The sequence below is a fragment of the Eschrichtius robustus genome, chromosome 6, assembly GCF_028021215.1.
Source record: "Eschrichtius robustus isolate mEscRob2 chromosome 6, mEscRob2.pri, whole genome shotgun sequence".
Lineage (NCBI taxonomy): Eukaryota > Metazoa > Chordata > Mammalia > Artiodactyla > Eschrichtiidae > Eschrichtius > Eschrichtius robustus.
Window position 1 is genome coordinate 79,894,992 of NC_090829.1, and position 23,010 is coordinate 79,918,001.

General features: G+C 34.2%; 1 protein-coding gene across 3 annotated transcripts in view; it reads right to left on the minus strand.

Annotated features, from left to right (window-relative positions):
• The window catches only part of STXBP5L (syntaxin binding protein 5L), a 359,862-nt gene extending 337,465 nt beyond the window's left edge, over positions 1-22,397 (minus strand). For all 3 annotated transcript variants that reach the window (XM_068546656.1, XM_068546655.1, XM_068546657.1), the window contains exon 1: positions 22,209-22,397. In XM_068546656.1, the coding sequence (XP_068402757.1) occupies positions 22,209-22,397 (189 nt within the window). The remainder of the gene's footprint in view (positions 1-22,208) is intronic.
• Between the last annotated feature and the right edge of the window lie 613 nt (positions 22,398-23,010).

Consider the following 23,010-nt stretch of genomic DNA (forward strand, 5'->3'; position numbering starts at 1 on the left):
TAAAAAGAAAGGGTTTGAAAAATAGAAGAGAGACTGTTTCAGCATTGTAAAATGTTTGCAGTGATGTAGGACAGATAATAATTTCTCTCTGGAACTTAGTTAAAATAACTGGTTTAGCTGATGTCACAGAGTTCAGAAGAAAAATCAGAGTATTACAGACAGCTTACTTCACTCATACACAACAGAGCTTCCCAAAGGATTTTCAAAAATTAGTTTTATTTCTATAAATAGTTTATTTTTGAAAATCAGTTTTATTTCCACAGTAAATGGAATTTTGTATATCCACCCAGCTATACAAAAATACTAAATTAATTTGCTGGGTTGAACTCTCAGAAAAGCAAGAGTTAACTTCAAATCTTCTTTTTACCTGCTGGAATTTTAAAATGGCTGCATCTCAATAGATGCAGAAAAAGCTTTTGATAAAATTCAACATCCATTTATGATAAAAACTCTCCAGAAATTGGGCATAGAGGGAACATACCTCAACATAATAAAAGCCATATATGACAAACATACAGCTAATATCATATTCAACGGTGAAAGCTGAAAGCATTTCCTCTAAGATCAGAACTAAGACAAGGATGCCCATTCTTACCGTTTTTATTCAACATAGTTTTGGAAGTGCTAGCCACAGCAATGTAAGAAGAAAAAGAAATAAAAGGAACCCAAGTTGGAAAAGAAGTAAAACTGCCACTGTCTGCAGATGACATGATACTCCATATAGAAAATCCTAAAGATGCTACCAGAAAACTACTAGAGCTCATCAGTGAATCTGGTAAAGTTGCAAGATATAAAATTAATACACAGAAATGTGTTGCATTTATATACACTAACAATGAAAAATCAGAAAGAGAAATTAAGGAAATAATCCTAGTAACCATCACATCAAAAAGAATAAAATACCTAGGAATAAATCTACCTAAGGAGGCAAAAGACCTGTACTCAGAAAACTATAAGACACTGATGAAAGAAACTGAAAATGACACAAACAGATGGAAAGAAATACTTTGTTCTCGGATTGGAAGAATCAATATTGTTAAAGTGACTATACTAGCCAAGGCAATCTACAGATTCAATGCAATCCCTATCAAATTATCAATGGCATTTTTCACAAAACTAGAACAAAAAAAATTTAATTCGTATGGAAACACAAAGACCCCGAATAGCCAAAGCAATCTTGAGAAAGAAAAATGGAGCTGGAGGAATCAGGCTCCCTAGCTTCAGACTACACTACAAAGCTACAGTCATCAAAACACTATGGTACTGGCACAAAAACAGAATTAGAGATCAATGGAACAGGATAGAAAGCCCAGAAATAAACCCATACACCTATGGTCAGTTAATCTGTGACAAAGGAGGCAAGAATATACAATGGAGAAAAGACAGTCTCTTCAATAAGTGGTGCTGGGAAAACTGAACAGCTACATGTAAAAGAATGAAATTAGAACATTCTCCAACACCATACACCAAAATAAACTCAAAATGGATTAAAGACCTAAATGTAAGACCAGATACTATAAAAGTCCTAAAAGAAAACAAAGGCAGAACACTCTTTTATATAAATCACAGGAATATCTTTTTGGATCCGTCTCCTAGAGTAATGAAAATAAAAACAAAAATAAACAAATGGGACCTAATTAAACTCAAAAGCTTTGCACAGCAAAGGAAACCATAAACAAGACGAAAAGACAACCCTTAAAATGGGAGAAAATATTTGCAAATGAGGTTTAATCTCCAAAATATACAAACAGCCCATACAACTCAATAACAAAAAAACAAACAATCGAATCAAAAAATGGGCAGAAGACCTACATAGACATTTCTCCAAGGAAGACATACAGACGGTCAAAAGGCACATGAAAAAATGCTCAACATCGCTAATTATTAGAGAAATGCAAATCAAAACTACAATGTGGTACCACCTCACTCTGGTCAGAACGGCCATCATCAAAGAGTCTACAAATAATAAATGCCGAAGAGGGTGTGGAAATAAAGGAACCCTCCTACACTGTTGGTGGGAATGTAAATTGGTACAGCCACCATGGAGAACAGTATAGAAGTTCCTTAAAAAACTAAAAAGAGGACTTCCCTGGTGGCGCAGTGGTTAAGAATCACCTGCCAATGCAGGGGACACGGGTTCAATCCCTGGTCCGGGAAGATTCCAAATGCCACAGATCAACTAAGCCCATGCGCCACAACTACTGAGCCTGTGCTCTAGAGCCTGCAAGCCACAACTACTGGAGCCCGCATGCCTAGAGTCCACGCTCTGCAACTAGAGAAGCTACCTCAATGAAGAGTAGCCCCCACTCACCACAACTAGAGAAAGCCCATGCACAGCAACGAAGACCCAACGCAGCCAAAAATTAATTAATTAATTAATTTTTTAAAAAAACCTAAAAAGAGAGTTACCTGGCTGCCTGCCAGGGAGTATTTTACAGAGGAAATAAAATCTGCATTATGTTCTCAAAATGGAGAGGAAAAGAAAATGTGAATAAATGGAGAAATAGTGCAAATGAAAACAAGAAATTATACTTATTTAGGATAGTTGTTTTCAAGTACACTATTTCAACTATATAATTATACTAAACAATAGCTGTTGTCCAACAATTATATAACAAATTCAAATCAACCAACATGGATTATTGGTTGTCAATAAGAAAAATTTCTCTTGTCTAAGTATTGAACCAGGCCTGCTTAGCAACATATTGTAGGAACTTTAGCGACAAAAGCTACTTTAGAAGTAATAAATTGCTAAAAGAGAAAAAAAGCAGCCTCTAACAGCTGTCAGCTGGAGCTTGCCTGGCACTAACAGCTAGGCAGGCCATGGTGTTCTTCTGTTGAACACGAACAATTTCACAGAACACAGATATCAAACAAGGCCACTCTATGAAGCAAGATAAAAACAAAACCACTGCAGAACCATGTCTAGGTCAGATAAATATAAGAACATTGCGCAAACCACACTAATGATTAAACGTTCCCCTCATCTAGCTAACATAAGCAACTGCTGCTCTTTAGCAATTATAGTTTTATGCCATTCCTCTTGCTTCCTGGATAAAAATTCTTAGGATACCAAATGACAGAAATGTCCCCAACTTTCTAACAACACTGAATTCATGCTTCTTTGAACTTTGCTAAAATCACCTAACCCAAGCCCATATCCTATAACAAGCCCTTCCTAACACCCTCTTACTGGGATGTCTCATGGTTCCCTATGGTATGCAGTCTCCTTTGTTGTAATAAACCCAGATTTGTCTGACCATATTTATACAGTCTTTGGTTGATGGGCACAGACGCTGCATTTCCTTTCAAATATTCCAAAACCCAGGCTACACATTATTTTGACCAGTCTTTAGCCTGAAAATTGTCAGTATGGTATTGGTATAAGAACAGGCAGAAAGATGTAAAAACATTGTAATCCCAGATACAAATCCTAATACATATCAAATGTTAATATATGGGCTTCCCTGGTGGCGCAGTGGTTGAGAATCTGCCTGCCAATGCAGGGGACACGGGTTCGAGCCCTGGTTTGGGAAGATCCCACATGCCGCGGAGCAACTAGGCCCGTGAGCCACAACTACTGAGCCTGCGCGTCTGGAGCCTGTGCTCCGCAACAAGAGAGGCCACAATAGTGAGAGGCCTGCGCACCGCGATGAAGAATGGCCCCCACTTGCCACAACTAGAGAAAGCCCTCACACAGAAACGAAGACCCAACACAGCCAAAAATAAGTTAATTAATTAATAAATTTTTAAAAAAATGTTAACATATGACAAAGGAGTATCACAAACAGTAGAAAAAGAATCAGTTAATAAATGGTATGTTAAAACTGATTGTCTATTTGGAGGAAAAATCATTTTAGAGTCACACTATGCAACCAAATTCTGTTTGGATAAAAACGTTAAAATACAGAATATCAAAGCACCAGAAAAAAATAGAAATAGGTATTTAACCAAAACTCTGAATTTCAGAGGCACTTCCTTGCTTAGGAGATTAAAAAAAAAAGGGACCAATAGATTTAACCATACAAAAAAAAAATCAATAAATAAATGTAAATATATATATATGTATATATATAAATGAAAATCATGAACTAGGGAATATTTTCACAAAAATATAATAGACAACGGATTAATATGTTTAATATATAAAAATGTTATACAAACTAATAGAAAATTACTAAGAACAAATAGATAAGAGGGTAAAGGATATGAAAAAATAATTCATTTCTTCAACCAGTTGAAGAAACTCAACTGGTTAATAAATATATGGAAAAATAATCAAGGTCACTAATAATCAAAAAATACAAATTAAAATAAATTCTATTTTTCATCTACTGAATTAGAAAAAATATTTTTAAATATCTAAAGCTGGTGACTATTATTTAACTGGCAGTTAATATATTACTAAAGTGAGCTTAAATTGGTGAATCCTTTTGGAAAGTAATTCAGCAAGATATATAACCCAACTCATATATATATATATATATGTCTATATAACCCAACTATTTTACCTCTAGGAATCTAGTCTGAGGAAATAATAATAAATATGCTGAAGGTTTAATGCTCACAGATATTCATAACAGCATTATTAAAAGAATGGAAAACTGAAACAACCTGAATTTCCAATAATAAAGGAAGAGTGCATCCACTAGATGGACTGTTATAAAGCCATTAAACTTATGTGAAGAAAAAAAATCTTAACAACATGAAAAAAACATTAATGTTTAATAATAAGCAAAAAAGTCCTAGAATGTAGAATTCTATATAGGATCCACAACACAAACCAAAATACAACTGAGAGACTGAACATACAATACAATATATAATGCTGGACCAGGTATGACAACAGAACTCTGGCCCACAAACTCTGCAGCAGCAAGTAAGCTCAGAAAACCAAACCACAATCCCTGCAGCAATCATTCCAGGAAGCCAAACCACAACCTCTGCAGCTATCAGCCCAGAACATTAAGATTTGGTCAATGATGCTGGGCTCCCTAATTTTTGCAGACCCCTCCTCCACAACACTTCAAACTCAGTACTAATAAGAAAGCCAAATATGATTCCCAAACCAATCATATAGGATGCCCTACTTATAGTTAGTCTGCCTCCAGCTTCTCATACCAACAACCTCCAATAAGAGTAGACCTTACTCAGCCATAAAAAAGAGTGAAATAATGCCATTTGCAGCAACACGGATGGACCTAGAGATTATCATACTAAGTGAAGTAGCTCAAACAGAGAAAGACAAATATCATATGATATCACTTATATGTGGAATCTAAAAAAATGATTCAAATGAACATATTTACAAATCAGAAATAGACTCACAGACGTAGAAAGCAAACTTATGCTTACCAAATGGGAAGGGGGGGAGGGATAAATTAGGAGTTTGGGATCAACAGATACATACTACTATGTATAAAATAAACAAGTATAGCATAGGGAACTATACTCAGTATCTTGTAATAACCTATAATGGAAAAGAATCTGAAAAAAGAACATATATATACATATATATATATATATATATAACTGAATCACTTTGTTGTATACCTGAAACTAACACAATGTGGTAAATCAACTGTACTTCAATTTAAAAAAAAAAAAAGAGCATACCTGAAGCCTACCCTTTTTTTCACTATAAAGTTTTCCCCACTCCCTTGTTGGTCTTTGAGTCTTTGCCAAAAGCAAGTAATGGTCACTGACTCCCTTGCTATAGCAAGCTTTGAAAAAACAGCATCTGTTCTCATTTGGGTGGTCATTTATTTCCACATAACAAAAACTAAACAAAAAATTCTGATATAAAATGTACCTCAAAAAAATCACTAATCATTATCTGTATCTGAGTATTCAAAGTACAAATTTGAATAATTTAGGAGTGTTTTTCTCTCTACCTGTTGTATTTTCTGTTATGAGCATGTTTATATTTGTAATAGAAATGTAATTTTTCAATAAAAATATCTGATGGACTATTACTCAGCAATAAAAAAGAGACAAATTGCTGATAGATTCAACAACACAGACATATATCAAAAACAATATGTTGCATGAAAGAAGATATACACACACACATAGACACATACACACAATACATACTGTGTGATTCTATTTATATGAAGTCCAAAAACAGGCAAAACTAAGCTATGGTGATAAAAGTTAAGAATTCATTGCCTCTGGAAAGTGGTGGAAGTGGAAACTGACTGGAAAGGGGCAGGAAGAAACTTTTAAAAAATTTAAGATATGCTATATCATATTTTGACTGATGGTTACATAGTGTTTATACCTGAAAACTCATTGAATTGAGCACTTAAAATCTGTTAATTTTATAATGTGTAAATTACACCTCAAATTATTCCTTCCCTGCTCTTTCCTATGTTGCTTTCAGCTGTCAGCTCTCTAGTGTTCTGCTCCTAGTATCCAATCCTCTCGATATTTATCTTTTACTCCAAGCTTCTTAAACCTATAGCTCTCCTCGGAATAAAATACACGGGCATGTGAAAAATGTTTAAATTAAATAAAATTTTTTATCATAAATGTATAATCTTGCTTTGTATGAAGACAGAAATTAGGTTAGTTATCACATAGCATGATTTGAAGATAATTCTTTGAGGATTACACTGAGCATACCAAGTTTAAACACCTTTCAATCCTTTAAAGAGAATACTGATAAATAAAAGAGAATCTGTGACTTAAACAGCTATTTTGGTATATTAATAGTCCCAATAAAACTATTAGACTTGTTAGGAGAATAAAAATTCTGGCAAAAGAAATATGTTTTAAACATTTTCCAGGTTCTTTCAGTTTAGAATAAAAGAGCTTTTAGCCAAGAGAATAGAAATAGAAAGAGAAAGACAATAAATACGTTAAAAATGATGCAAAAATAGCAGAAGTACAAATAAAGAGGAGGGAAGAAGCAAAGAATTTAAGCCATTTTAAAAAAATTTCATTAAAAAAAATAAAAGAGGAAGTTTCATAAAAGTTGCCAAAAAAATGAGGTACACATGATGCAAATCATTAATCCCATAAAAATATAAATGGTTCATATAGTGTGTGCTGGCCTTGCAAACTCATTCCAAAAAAATGATGGCCTAGGGCTTCCCTGGTGGTGCGGTGGTTGAGAATCTGCCTGCTAATGCAGGGGACATGGGTTCGCGCCCTAGTCTGGGAAGATCCCACATGCTGCAGAGCAACTAGGCCCATGAGCCACAACTGAGCCTGCATGTCTAGAGCCTGTGCTCCGCGACAAGAGAGGCCACGATAGTGAGAGGCCCGCGCACCGCGATGAAGAGTGGCCCCCGCTTGCCACAACTAGAGAAAGCCCTAGCACAGAAACGAAGACCCAACATAGCAATCAATCAATCTAAAAAAAAAAAAAAATGATGGCCTAGTTAAAAAGTGCCTAATATAGAGTTATACATAATATAGGTCTTTAATAAACAAGTACATAATAAGTAATATACATAATAAGTAAATGATTCACCTAATGCCTAGGCTAATACTAATACCTGTGTCAGAACAAAAGAGTACTGAATATTGATCAGTTTGAAATGTAGAGAAATATTGAATCACTATGTTGTGTAACAGGAACTAACATAGTGTTGTAGGTCAGTTATACTTCAAAAACAAACAAACCAACAAACAAACTCATAGAAAAAGAGATCAGATTTGTGGTTACCAGAGGTGGGGTAGGGGGTGGACGTTGGATGAAGGCAGTCAAAAGGTACAAACTTCTGGTTATAAAATAAATAAGTACCAGTGATGTAATGTACAAAGTGATAAATATAATTAACACTGCTAATTATATGTGAAATTTGTTAAGAGTAAATCCTAAAAGTTGTCATCACAAGAAAAAATTTTTTATTTCTTTAATTTTGAACCTATATGAGACGATGGATATTCACTAAACTTATTGTGCTAATCAATGATAGATGTAAATTGCATCATTATGTTGTACACTTTAAACTTATACAGTGCTGTATGTCAATTATATCTCATTAAAACCAGAATTTTAAAAAAAAGAGTATTGAATATTACCGCAAATAGCAATGGAATTTTGGTTAAGATAGAACTGGAAAAAGCAAAGAAAGACCCAATAATAAACTACCAGGAGGCTTTTGAATTATATAAGTAACCAATTAACAATAGTGTACAAATTATTTATAAACGGATTTCTCAATAAATCAAAGTACGTTCCTTATCAGTATTCTGCTCCTCCTCTTAATGCACTCTAATTCAGTTCTTCAAGTATATTTAGTCTATTAATCTGATATCCTATAATGTAGAAGAAATCTATGTTAATAGACTTGACCAATCCACTTTCAGCTTCTTGCTATATAATTCTAAGTAGCGTGAGTCCTTGCAAATGTTTTCTTTTTTCACCTGTCTTTTAAATATTCACTTAAAAAAAGAGACATGCAACGGGATCCCATCCTATCCCTCCAGTAAGTTATTTCATAGATAAAAATTAATACTGTTGAGTGCAACCTAAAAAATCTACTCCACTCTTATTCACTTTGATATATCCTATGTCTTTTATATTTTCCTCTTTTCTAATATTCTCAGGGAAATATACCCCACAGTAGCAACAAAAAGTAGGAATAGCTCAGGCTGACTTAAAATATTATTTTCCAATTCCTTAAAAGATGTGACCATCTCTAGAAAATAACTTTTAAGTCTACTTTTCATCTTGTGGTACACTACACAGCCCACCCACTTCCTCACATACAGTCATCCAGTTCAGAAATGAATCAGAGAGCTTTGCTCTCAACAACACACACAAAAGCACAGGATAGCTGATCTCAAAACAAACCAACAGACTCTGTAACAGCACACAAATTGAACTAAAGATAAGTTCAAGTCAGATGAAAATGAAATGTGGACCTTGTTTGGATCCCAATCCAAACAATTCAATTATAAAATGATACTATGGAACAATTTAGGAAATTTAAACATTAACTGCATATTAGATTATATAAAGAAATTTTGTTAATGTTTTTAGATGTGACAATGGTTTGGGGTTCATAGCTTTTAAAAGAGAGAGGGAGTCCTTATCTGATCTCTGAAGTTTTTACAGATAAAATGGTATAATGTCTGGGGTTTGCATTAAAATAATGAAATGGGAGATGAAGATTTACAAAGTTGATAATCGTTGAAGCTGAGAGTTTATTATACTATTGTCTCTGTTATTATTTTGTTTTCCATAAAGTAACTGAAAAACAAAAGACAGGTGAAAGTAATGAGCATCTTTGTGAAAGGCAGAATAATGGCTCCCCAAAGAACCTGTGAATATGTTAGGTTATATGGCAAAGGGGAGTTAAGGGTTGCAGATGGAATGAAGACTGCTAATCAATGGACCTTGAGATGGGGAAATTAATCTGGATTATCCTGGTGGGCCCAATGTAATCACGAGTGTCTTTAAATGAGGAAGAGGAAAGCAGGAGAGTTAAAGTGATGCAAAGTGAGAAAGATTCAACTGGCCACTGTTGGCTTTGACGATAGAAGGGGGCCACCAGTCAAGGAATTGTGAGCAGCCTATAAAAGCTGGAAAAGGGGAGTGGACCCCAAAGAATATTCCTTTACGTGCTAAGTGGTATCTAGAGAGTGGGATAGGTTTAATAAATACCCTAACCCTAATGCGTACCCTAACCCTAACACCTCCCCTAACCCTAACACGTTCCCTAATCCTAACCCGTACACTAAACCGAGCCCTAACCCTAAAACTAACCGTTACCCTAACCCTAACGCATACCCTACGCCGTACCCGAACCCTTACCCGAACCCGTACCCTAAGCCGTACCCTAACCCTAACCCTAACACTAACCCTAAACTACCCTGAATGCTTCTGCCTCCAATAGATTTCCTAAGCACTAGTGTTTTAAGGAACAGGTTAAAAAGAGACTCTTAATGTGATTTCTTTATAATGGGTGTGTTCCTTATCTTATCCTAGTGTCTAAACTCTTCTCCATGGCTGGACCCCAAATAATATTCCTTTACGTGCTAAGTGGTTTCTAGAGAGTGGGATACGTTTAATAAATACCCTAACCCTAACACGTACCCTAACACTAACCCCTACCCTAACCCTAACACGTACCCTAATGCTAACCCGTACCCTAAACCGAGCCCTAAGCCTAAAACTAACCCTAACCCTAACCCATACCCTACGCCGTACCCGAACCCTTACCCGAACCCGTACGCTAAGCCGTACCCTAACCCTAACCCTAACCCTAACACTAACCCTAAGCTACCCTTGAATGCTTCTGCCTCCAATAGATTTCCTAAGCACTACTGTTTTAAGGAATAGGTTAAAAAGAGAATCCTAATGTGATTTCTTTCTAATGGGTGTGTTCCTTGTCTTATCCTAGTGTCTAAACTCTTCTCCATCGCTGGACCCCAAATAATATTCCTTTAAGTACTAAGTGGTATCTAGAGAGTGGGATAGGTTTAATAAATACCCTAACCCTAATGTGTACCCTAACACTAACCCCTACCCTAAAAAAAAAAAAAAAAAAAAGCTGGAAAAGGAAAGAAAACACCCTCTCCTAGACCCTCCGGAAAGGAATGCAGTCCTACCAATGCCTGGATTTTAGCCCAGTGATGCCCATTTCAAACTTCTTACCTCCTGAACTATTAGATAATAAATTTGTATTGTTTTAAGCCACTAAGTTTTTGGTAATTTGTTGCAGCAGAAATAGAAACTAATACAATCTTCTAGTAGAACCACGTATTTTTATATGGAGGAGAAAAAGCAGAGTTTACTGAGAATTCAAATGAAATATGTATTCTCCTCAAGTAAAGAAAAATTTCCAAATCAGATACCCTTACTTTTTTTTTTTTTTCATTTAAAATAATCTTTTACTGCTCAGGATATTTCTTCTTCTTGTGTCTTATTTTGTTTGTTTTTGTTTTCTTTTTTAATAACTATAAATTCAATTAGGGAAGCTTGCCTTTGTCTTGAAAAACAAAATAACAAAGCTTTTATATCATGCTAACCTGGTCTTGTCTTAAGAGAGAGATGGGAATTATCTTGCAAGAGTAAAATTTATACCATGAATGATGCAGGTCTAAGTCTGGTGGTACTAAAAGGAGAAAACAGAGCATTGTTGACAAAAGTATAATCTGCTGGTGGCATTTGTGGAAAAGAAGCCCTTGCAAATTTCTAAACAACAGTAAACTCTGTTAGGAAGATACCCTTACTATTTTAAAGGGCAAATCATACCTCTATTTCCCACCCTACTCTTCCTTTTCTGGTAGCCTCAATTTCTCTTCTGTGGATAGACTGCATTACTCCCCTACAATATACCAAAATGCTATCAGAATCTACCATCTCTGCTACTTTCCCAACACTTTTCTCTTATTTAAAATCAACTTACACACTTACTCTTAAAAGTACTAATCCTATCAATTCTACTCTCTATTATAGTGTGACCTTAATTCTGTCCATCATTTTACCATAAATATTTTTACCCTAATCAACTTCCTCTTGGTCTAATTCAGCTGTCTCTTGGTAGTTCTGGTTTGTTTGCTTGTTTTTCATTTGTTTTGTTTTCACCATCCTTGATCTCTTTACAATGCCGAGATACTCTTGAATTTGTCTCTTAATAATCTTTCTTAAGAAAGCTTCAGATTATCTGCTTCTACTTTTGAGTTTTCCTCATATCATTCTGCTCAGTTCTCCTATGTCTCCTTTGCTAGCTTTACATTTTCCATCTACTTAAATGTTGACAAACTAAGCATTTCCCCCAGACTCAACCTAACTGCTCAATTTACTGTACTACTTATTTTCAAACTTTTTTGGTTTGCAGACTTATAGACAGGTTTTTAGTCAATTTATAATGAACAAATTAGACTGAACATTAAGCCATCCAATAAATTTTCATGACAGTCTAACTTTACTGTGTTCATTTAGGTAAAGTACTAGATTTCTAATGTGACTGAAATCTATAGGTGATTAACAGAGGAGAAAAACTGAAGAAACATAACAGTTTTCTCTAGCTACCCTACCTTTTAAATCCAGGTATTAAACCTACATCTAAAACCACCATTATTTGTTGCTTTTATGCTATTTTCAATTCAAGAGATACTTACTGTATATATATATAATCCAATTATAAGACACAACTAAAATTAATACACTAAATATTATATATTTTAATTAAAATTCATTATATTGATTATGTATCATCATTACATAATATATTCAAAGTCATTCTCTACACCATCAACAACAATTGGCAATTTGGGGCCTCCAATAGAACTAAAATCATACTCTTCTTTCTAGTATCTTACATAAGTCCAGAAAGTACCATAAGTGATTTCTCTGATAAATCAACCAAAACACATTATTTCACTCATTAGAGTCAGTTGGCTGAGAATGGTTTATGTCCTAATCATTTTTAACTCTGTATAATAAATATTTTTTGAATAGTAAACTTGTCAAAATATCTTCTTCTTGTATTCCTTCAGTGACTATGAATGCTCCATTTAACCAAGCCTCTCTACATGTATCACAGTAGGCCTATTATGCACTTTTTTGAAGTCTTACATTCTATTGTTTACAACTACCTTCTATAAATCTTTTAAATACAATTTCTATTTTTTTCTTTCTAAAACTTAATCACTGATTTTCTACCAGTCCTTATAAATAACTTTTAGCTTTACTTAGATAAGTAGAAATGATTCCCCAGTATGCTTAATATATTTTTTTAAATAAAAACACTTGTGTTTAACACACATCAAAAGATTAGCCTTCAAATGTTAAAAAGAAGTAAGAAAAGTTATCTTCTTTTTTAAATTAAAAAAGAAAAGAATTCTTGCTATAACTAAGATCTTTTATAAAGATTATTATTTTGACAATTAAGTAGGAACAAAAACTCAATTTTCTCTGATGAAAAACTCAATTTAAAAGCTTAAAACAGGACTTCTATTGTACTTGAAACCTTTAATGGATACAGTCAAAGTTATTGCTATTAAACTAATATGTAAATGGTTCATGGAACCATAATGTAGGAAATCAATATAATCATTCTATCATTACAAGTAAACTATGAAACTTAACTATGATTTTTCACAGGCACATCTTCAAGTAAAGTCGGAAGGGGTCTACAGAAATGCACTAAACTTCAAGAGATAGGAATCTACTCTAACATTACTGATAATCCTACAGATAACCAAAGTCAGAAATCACGTAAGATTTTAAATTAGTTCTATATTGAGACAAACACAAAGCATGACACCGTTTGTTTTTAAGAACATTAAGAACTGCCATACTAAATGAGACCAACAGCCCAATTTGCTGACAATATACTAGCACCAAAGGACCTTTTGTGAGAAAACGTAATTGTTCTCTATGGTAACCTAAAAAATTTGTAATCATACTTCCCACAAATCTATAATCCCTTACTCAAGCCTGCCCGTGCACCCTTATGCTCTCAGGATAGGCAAAGTAGAGAGCCTAGAGTACTGAATAACTTGGCTTTGGTTTTTCTAGCTCTTAAAAAATTTTTATTTTAATTCTTTTTGGTTCTTAAATTTGTTAACACCTCAATCCTAACAAGAGAGCTTAATTCTTCTGGTTTGCCTCCATTACTATTCTTAAAGATGTCTATTCGCTGCTGTACATTCTAGTGACGGGAGCATGAAGTCTTTGTCAGATGCTTTATCCATAATAAGTTATCCTGCAGTGTCAACTGTACTATGTTTTATTCAACCCATTTATAAGTATAGAATGGGACAAGTCCACACATCTCAGGGAATCTTGTATAGTTCTTTTAATGAATGAAAACTGCAGAAATGTGGAACTATGATCATGGTCTTGTGCCAATCTCAGGTACAGAATCTCCCAAGTAAAATGATATGAAATTGGAAGAATATGGGACAATGAAAAACCTGAAGAAGGGATATCTAGGCAATTAATCTCCTTTCAGCTTTCCAGGGTCCTGGAAAGCCCAACTCTCCATAGTCCACGACTATGTTTCTGAGCTTACACCAGTTTATCTGGGAAGATCTGATATTATGTTTGGTATGAATATCATGATTACAAATCCATTTCCATGTAAGAAGTTACACTAGTTATCTACATGTTGTCTCTGACACCATGACCATTTATAAATTCAACTTATAAATGTTGATGAATAGTGAGTTGGCTAATTTAAGAGTTTATTCAAACTTTAGGTATTATGCCATCTGGTTCTAGTGATATATTTATTTTGTCTATTTTGTTAATTAGGTCTAGAACATCCTGTGTGTTTGTCACTGTCAGTCTAATATTTCTGAATTGTTCCCCTAAAAAGATCATTTGGAAACAAAAATAAAAACTGAAATAAATTTAACTGAATCTTTCTACAATCTTCTTTTCCATATCTTTCTAAAAAATATATACCATGTTCCTAAAGTGGTGTCACTCTTTTGCTCAATGGTTTCCTTGTGTTTATGTAATATAAAATGTATTTAATAAAAGCCTTTTCCAAAAAGTTGTTCAAAATATATCTAGTTTGCTCTTAATACATCACTCTATCAGATTCCTTGCTCTCATTTATTCATTCAGCAAATATTTGACTGCCTTCTATGTGGCAGGCTCTGCTCTAGGAATTAGAGATAGTTGTGAACAAAATAAAGCCCTGTCCTCATGGAGTTACATTATAATAGGAGAAGCAAAAAACCAAGCAAATAAATATATAATTTAATAATAGGTAGTTATAAGTGTTATCAAGAAAAAAATATCAGGATAAGGGTAGAGAGTAAAGGGGATGAGCAGTGGTCAATGAAGATCTCTCGGAGAAGTTGACAGTTGAACTAAGAACTGAATGATGTAAAGGGAACAAGTAATATAGTTATTTGGGGGGAAAATGTTCCATGTAAAGGAAACAGCAAATGCAAAAAGCCCTGAGGCAGGAATCATGTCTGAGAAACAGTAAGAAAGCAAGTGTAGCTGGTGAAGGATAAGTAACAGAAAACAGTTGAAAATCATGTCTTGTCAGGGGCCGGATCATTTAGAGCTTTATAAGACATAACAGGACTTTTGATTTTATTTTTAAGAGAAATGAAAAGCCATTGAAGAATTCTGAGCAGGAATGACATGATATGATTTAAATTTTAAAAGGATTCTTCTACCTATTATGAGATGAGACTGTGGTGAGGACTGAGTGAAAGCAGGGGAAACCCAAAAAGGCCATAAAATAGTAGCCCAGACAAGACATGTGGTGGAAGAGACATGGTCAGATTTGAGATGTATTTTAAAGGGAGAGGCAAGAGAATAGTCTTTATCTTCTCAAAATCTCTATGTTTCCTAAGGAATTAATCATGTTGCCTTTTCTAATAAGAAAAATGAAGCAGAAAAAGTACTGGATTTGAGAATCAAAAACCAGAGCATTAAACTTATCTATGTCTCTTACCAACTTGGAGATGTAAGGATACCACTTAAATTCTCTGGTCTCAGATATCTTCTCAGTAAAAGGAAAATATTAACACTATCCTTGACTTCTTTATAGGACTGTTACGAAGGTCAAATGGGATATTTTACAGATGAAGCTTTCTAATTTTAACTTAAGCAAATTACTAGATTAACAAAAACTCTCCATTCTCTTTGTAAAACACAGATTGATACTAATGGTTCATTAAATGCTTGAAACTGGTAAACTTGTAGCTAGAATACTCACAGTCTCCTGCTCCCAGACTAACTAGGTGTGGGCCAGGTAGCTATAGGGATGAACGCAAAATAAATCCAGAAAAAAAATATATACATATACACACACACACACATATGTATGTTCATCTACACTCTGTATATAGGTCTGTATATATATATATATTCATCTAGATTATACACCCATGTGTATAAACTGTCAGCTGATATATATGTATGTATACATATATATAGAATTTATTTGCTTGTTGAAATATATATCTCATCTGACACTGAAGTTTCCTCCTTATTCTACTTTAAACAAACAAAAACTGAAAATTGCACGTAATGAATTTGGGATGGTTTATGGATGAGAAGTTCACACAGAACTCTAATCAGAGAACCAGTGTGCAACAAAAAAATCTTGGTCATTTACCAAGTGATTTGTAAATTGATGCATATTTAAATGTTTTCATTTAAAATAAAATGTTTAAGACATATATCATTATTAATGACTTTATGCTTTAATCACTTTTCAATTAATCAACCAACCATGTATATGCTACTTCATTCATAAAGTATATCAAGTGCCTGCTATACTGGTTCTCAATATTGACTGTGCATCAGAATCTCCTGTGGGGTCTTTTTTAAAAATGCAAGTGCCTAGGCCCCATTCCTAGAAACTCTAATTTTCTAAGACTGGGGTGGAGCTAGAAATCTTTCTTTTAGACAGAGTTAAGAACCAGTGGCCTAATAGGTAGTGAGCACCCTAACAATAATAAGAAAATAAAATATAATTGTCTCCCAGAGTTCAGAGTATGATAGTAGTGACAAAAAAATCTTTTTTAACCACAATAAGTTGCTAAATTCACACTATAGCAGATGCTATAAGCAAACAGAGAAGAGGGGGAAAAAACCCTAACTCTGCCTGGGGTGGGTAGACGAGGAAGGCAGTGGTCAGAGCTGGTTTCATACAGATGGTGTTTCAACTATAAAGTAATGAAAAGTAACTGGAATTCTCTAATTATATTAAAGCTGGAAGAGATATTCTAATCTGTAGCAATAAGCTAAGAAAAGGCATTGAGATATGAGAAAATATGGTGCTTTCAGGGAATACAATATATTTAGGGTATCAAGGAAATGAGGATGGAAAGGTAAACGTGAGCCCCTTCTGAAAGGAACTATATAAAGATCAATTAAACAGTTTGAAGTTTAGTGTATAGAGCAGTGGTTTCAAATTGTGTTCACGGAACTCAAGTTTGGAAAAGGCAGTTCATTATTGCACAAACATCTGAACAACATGGGCATTCAAATGCATACATACTGAACTTAAAACAGATTGCAGTAAACCGATGCCATTAACCTGTTTTTTGATGACCTTGAACAAAAATTGCTTCTACCATTTCTCTTTTTGAACTTCATATAGATATGTCACTGATTATAAAGGTTGTACTTTTACTTTTTTAAGGTTAGCAAATGTCCTATGACCTGTCTATGGATAATATCATACAACAAAACCAAATATAAAAAAAAGTTTTTTATTTATTGGCTGAATAATTTATTATAATTTATTTTTTTTAATGTACACCAATAAAGTACCATATTTATTTGTTTTAATAGGTGTTATTCTGCTGGGATTTTACATAAGACTTTTGTTTCTAGATCACCACTGCTCTAGGGAAACCAACATAGAATTTTTAGCAGGAAAAATGACATAATTAACATTATAATTCAGAAATAACCATTATTATAACAAAATGAATTGGAATAGGGTAAAACAAGAGGTGAGAAAATCAGTTAGGAAGTGATTTCAAGAGACCAGGCAATACAAACACATGAAAGAATACTCAACATCATTAATTAGAAAAATGCAAATAAAAACTACAATGAGGTATCACCTCACACCAGTCAGAATGGACATCATCAAAAAATCTACAAACAATAAATGCTGGAGAGAGTGTGGAGAAAAGGGAACCCTCTTGCACTGTTGGTGGGAATGTAAATTGATAAAGCCACTATAGAGAACAGTATGAGGTTCCTTAAAAAACTACAAATAGAACTACCATACGACCCAGCAATCCCACTAGTGGGCATATACCCTGAGAAAACCATAATTCAAAAAGAGTCATGTACCACAATGTTCATTGCAGCTCTATTTACAATAGCCAGGACATGGAAGCAACCTAAGTGTCCATCGGCAGATGAATGGATAAAAAAGATGTGGCACATATATACAATGGAATATTACTCAGCCATAAAAAGAAATGAAACTGAGTTATTTGTAGTGAGGTGGATGGACCTAGAGTCTGTCATGCAGAGTGAAGTAAGTCAGAAAGAGAAAAACAAATACCATATGCTAACACATATATATGGACTCTAAAAAAAAAAAAAAATGGTCATAAAGAACCTAGATGCAGGACAAAATAAAGACGCAGACCTACTAGAGAATGGACTTGAGGACACGGGGAGGGGCAAGGGTAAGCTGGGACAAAATGAGAGAGTGGCATGGACATATATACACTACCAAATGTAAAATTGATAGCTAGTGGGAAGCAGCCGCATAGCTCAGGGAGATCAGCTCCGTGCTTTGTGACCACCTAGAGGGATGGGATAAGGAGGGTGGGAGGGAGGGAGACGCAAGAGGGAAGAGATATGGGGATATATGTATATGTACAGCTGATTCACTTTGTTATACAGCAGAAACTAACACACCATTAAGCAATTATACTCCAATAAAGATGTTAAAAAAAAAAAAATGGGCACAGGTTCGTGGTGCCCCAAAACAATTACAATAATAACATCAAAGATCACGAATCACAGATCACAACAAATATAATAATAATGAAGAAGTCTGAATTATTGTGAGAATTACCTAAACGTGACACAAAGACATGGAATGAGCAAATGTTGTTGGAAAAATTGTTCCAATAGAATTACTTGACGCAGGGTTGCCACAAACCTTCAATTTGTAAAAAGCACAGTATCTGCAAAGCGCAATTAAGCAAAGCACAATAAAATGAGCTATGCCTGTATACGTTATGCTTTATACATTGCAGTATTCAAGGCTCAAATTGTCCCAAATTTGGTCAATGTGAACTCCTTGAAGTTGACGCCTGTATCCACACAATCCCAGTGGTATTGATAGCATTCCTGCTTTCTGGCATAGCAAGAGGTATCAAGCTCATCTGGTACATTTCCTGCCCCAGACCTAGAATCAGCCATTCTTTTCAAGGAGCCCTTCTTCCTTTTGTTGGGATATGGCTTTCAGAGACTATGATCAGCACTGGGGATGCTCACTTCTACCAGACTGTCATTATTTCTATGCCCTCTCAGTAAATAAAGCTAGGAAATATGTGAATTTCAGAAAGAAAACTAAATCATGCATTCATATGGATATTTCCAATTTAAGTGAAAAATTAAATCATCAATTATTATATTTATATTCCTTTGCTTTCACACTGAAAATCTTGGTTTTAATGACATTAACATGATTGCATATTTGCTTATGCATATACATAACATATACATATATAATGTATATTATGCGTAAAATAGTTTCAAAGCTACAATACTAGTATTACTACTAACAATAGAACTATCAATTGTGGGACTTCCCTGGTGGTCCAGTGGTTAGGACTCCAAGCTTTCACTTGCGTGCTTTCACTTGCACAAGCTGTATGATCAAAAAAAAAAAAGGAACTATGAATTGCAACTGAATATTTCATTGTGGTTCTTTTTGTTCTTTAGGATATACCTCACCATGGAGGTCCATTAAAAGCTTGAGTTTTAATGTCATTTGAAATAATTTTTTTTTTCTGTGTGGTTTATACTATCAATTTTATATACTCCTAGGTTCATTTGTATCCATTTGTTTCAGATTTGTAGGAGTTTTTTCCTTTTTGATCCAAGTTTTTTAATTATATGAAATGTTCACATGGTTCCAAAATCAAAACTATAAAACAAGGTGCAGTCAGAGAAGCTTTTTAAACACTTTTTGTCCCTCCTTTTCACAATAAAGGTGTTTTTTAAGGTTATGAAATTGGACTGAATTGTTAAAGAGAACCTGATACCAGAGAGAGATTCAACAGAGTGCACTGTTAGTAACAGTTACAGGGGGAAAATTACATGTTAATGAAATAAGCCTTATTCAAATCAGTAAACATGCTATAGATCCAAAATAAATTTTACAGACACACACAAAAAAAGGAAGAGACCAGGCAAGAAAATATGGTGGAATGAACAAGTACTGGAGATGGTGAGAAGGGAATAAATTGTAAAAATACTAAGGAAATAGGATAGAACTTGACAACCAATCAAATAATAGAGAGGAAAATGGTTTTCAAAAGAGCAGATTCTTGATTTGTACTTTAATTTTGGCCATATTGAAAAGGTAGAAGTACTCAGAAGGTACCAACTGCTTAGTACTCAAAATAGAATGTTCTTTGCACATCTAATCAGTGAGTCCAAATTAATTCCCCATTTTAGTAACAGTTTTAATTTTGGAGTTTCCTTAATGCATCTTTACACATTTTATTACAGTCCAGGTAACCTAAAGTCATATAACCACTTTTTAAAATTAACTATATTCCTATCTAAAGATGTCACAGAACTTTTGCCATTTAGTGAGATTTCAATACTATTAGTGTTCAGCTCACATAGCTTTCTATCCTTATAATTTCTTTGAATATTGTTACCTAATATTTTATAACCCACTGACCAAGAACAAGGTGATTTTAAAACTTTAACAATCATATAAATATGCGTTTCATTGCCTTTTCCAACTTATACATTGCCTTCACCTAATTGTCTTGTTTGATCTTCCCAACTACCCTCTTAGGTAAGAAGAGCAGAAATACTTATTACCATACTACAGATGAGAAAATCAAGTCACAAGGCAGATAAATGGCTTTCCAAAGAATATGTGGCTGACAAGTGGCAGAGCTTTAAATAAAATATAAATTTTCTGATTCCTAGGCCAGTGCTCTTCCTACCATCCCATATGTTTCTGAAGTAATACATATTTAACTTCTGTCACTTTGCATGACTGTCCTGCCTAAATAAATAGGAAGGTGATTATCTATCCCATTTTCCTCTCTTGCATTCACCCATTTCCCCTGAAATGTTTTACTTAAAACCTTCTCTACCAGTTTATACCATCAACAGTCCAATGCCATTCTGTTTCAGAAATTTAACTTTTCTATATCAAGTTTACCTCTACTAAAACTATCCTGCATTACTATCACATTAATGAACTGAGAGACTTTGGAAATTTTTTAAGATTCTTGGAATGGTAATAGTAATACATCAAAGATTAGAGAATCAGGGCCTAAGTCCCCTGCTTAGCAGTTCAAATTTGGCCTTTAGGACCCTTTCACATATTTGCCTCATGACCACTATTAAGCTCCTCCCTAGTCTGACAAAATATCTATTATTTCAAAGTGAGGACAAAATTGTATACAACTTTGTATACAAAATTGTATTGTATACAAATTTCACAGGGTAGATTAGAATTAAATCTGTTTATCTAACCTAATTCTAAATAAACTTGCTTTTATGTAATCTAATTTATAATATTTTAATAATTATAGATTTGTTTTTATAATGACCCTACTGGGGTCAGAGATTAAGGAAATAATTGAAACTTATCCCATTACACATAATATGTTTACCACAAAAATAATTTTAATAATTTCAAAAAAATTTGTGTTGAATTACTGAAAAATTTAATACTTAATTTCAAAAATTTACTATTTCTTCTCATGTATTCAAACACATTTATAAAACTATATTCATCTGCATCATATGAATGACTTGGTAACTTTCTTGCTGCACATGACAGGTCAAAAGCACGTTCTTAGGCTACCCCCCAAAAAGGGACAATAAAAATTATAAATCACTTGATGTCAGAAAATAAAACAATTATCTCTATATATTAAAACAATCCTTGTTTTGTAAATTCTCATCTCTCCCCATCAGAAACTCTTTCTTTTGCTTATTTATTAGAAGTTCAATATTAAAGTATAATTACCGAAAATGCTTCCTCACTAAACCAGAACACAGGCTATTTTTGAGTTCTTACAAGTATTAAGCCCATAGCATTTGTATGTTTGTTTATTAAGAATTTAAAAATCTGGGTGTGTTTTTATTCAGAATTTTAAACACTGCCATTAGATCTTTTAAAATGGACATATTCATCTAGCTCTTATCTACTTAATTCTAGCAACATCTTAATAGCTTTAATCATTTTATACTGAACAGTGAAATAAAATTAGTTTCTCTGAATAACAGCATGGGATTAACTATTTATACATAAATATTAAATTAAAAAAGTAGTACATTAATGGGCCTTAATATTATCTTGCATAGTCTACTTTTTATGTTTGCTTATTTCCCTCTTAAACTATCATTGCTTTTTAAGTTGATGCCTGGAATATCTTAATTCAAACTGACCTACCCACAAAATTCTCTGCATCAGACTCTCTGATACTGGCATCTCAACAATTTCCAGTCCCTAGAGTGTGTGTTTTCATTCTTTCCTCACAGCAGTAAAATAAAGAAATAATAAGCTTTAAGCCAATTCAAAACTTACCTTACAAATCTGGAAATAGTCTGAAGTCAAGGTTTCCTGAATCTCCTCTCTGAGGACCCCTGCAGTCCCTCCTGGATGCATGGAACCACTTCCAGCCCCACCACCACTGTTACTGCCACTGCTGCTACTACTGCCAGGGGAAGAGGCAGTTAAGCCATCCAAAACTTTTCGGAAATTAAACTTCTTCATTTTAAAAACTGTTGAGAAATTCAAAGGAAAGGGTGACTTAACACATGGAATTATACGTGGGTAAAAGTGTTTAGCGTTTCATCAGTCATGGCAGTAGCCAGTCCCCATTTTACGAGCATTGGCTTTAAATGAGTAAAAAAAAAAGGAAAAAAATCAACCTTTGGTCAAATTTTAATTCTAAAAAGCATATCCTTCAAAAAGAAAAAGAAAACACAACTCCTAAAGCACCAGTATTCCCTCCTCAGACACCAAATTTTCAAGGGCTTTATCCCCAGCTGTAGCTACGCTTTATCAGCACGCGGGTAAAAATAAAAGGCAGTGTCATCATCGTCATTAGCATTATATCATCATTATTATACAATCAAACCAGAGTCCATCAGACCAAGACTCTCTTTCTTAAAGTTGGGCTTTCCTCCTAAAGGTTGAGCTCAGAATATTTTATTTTCAGAAAAATGGTGGTGGGGGAGAGCTCGTATTTATTCTGCCACCACCTTCTGGGCTCTCCCTCATCATCTTCAACGCTCCCTTTTTCTCAACAGGAAACGCAGGGTGGTGAGGGGGCCTTTTTCTATTTCCCACCCGGAACAGCCCGGACCCCAAAACACCTGCAGGT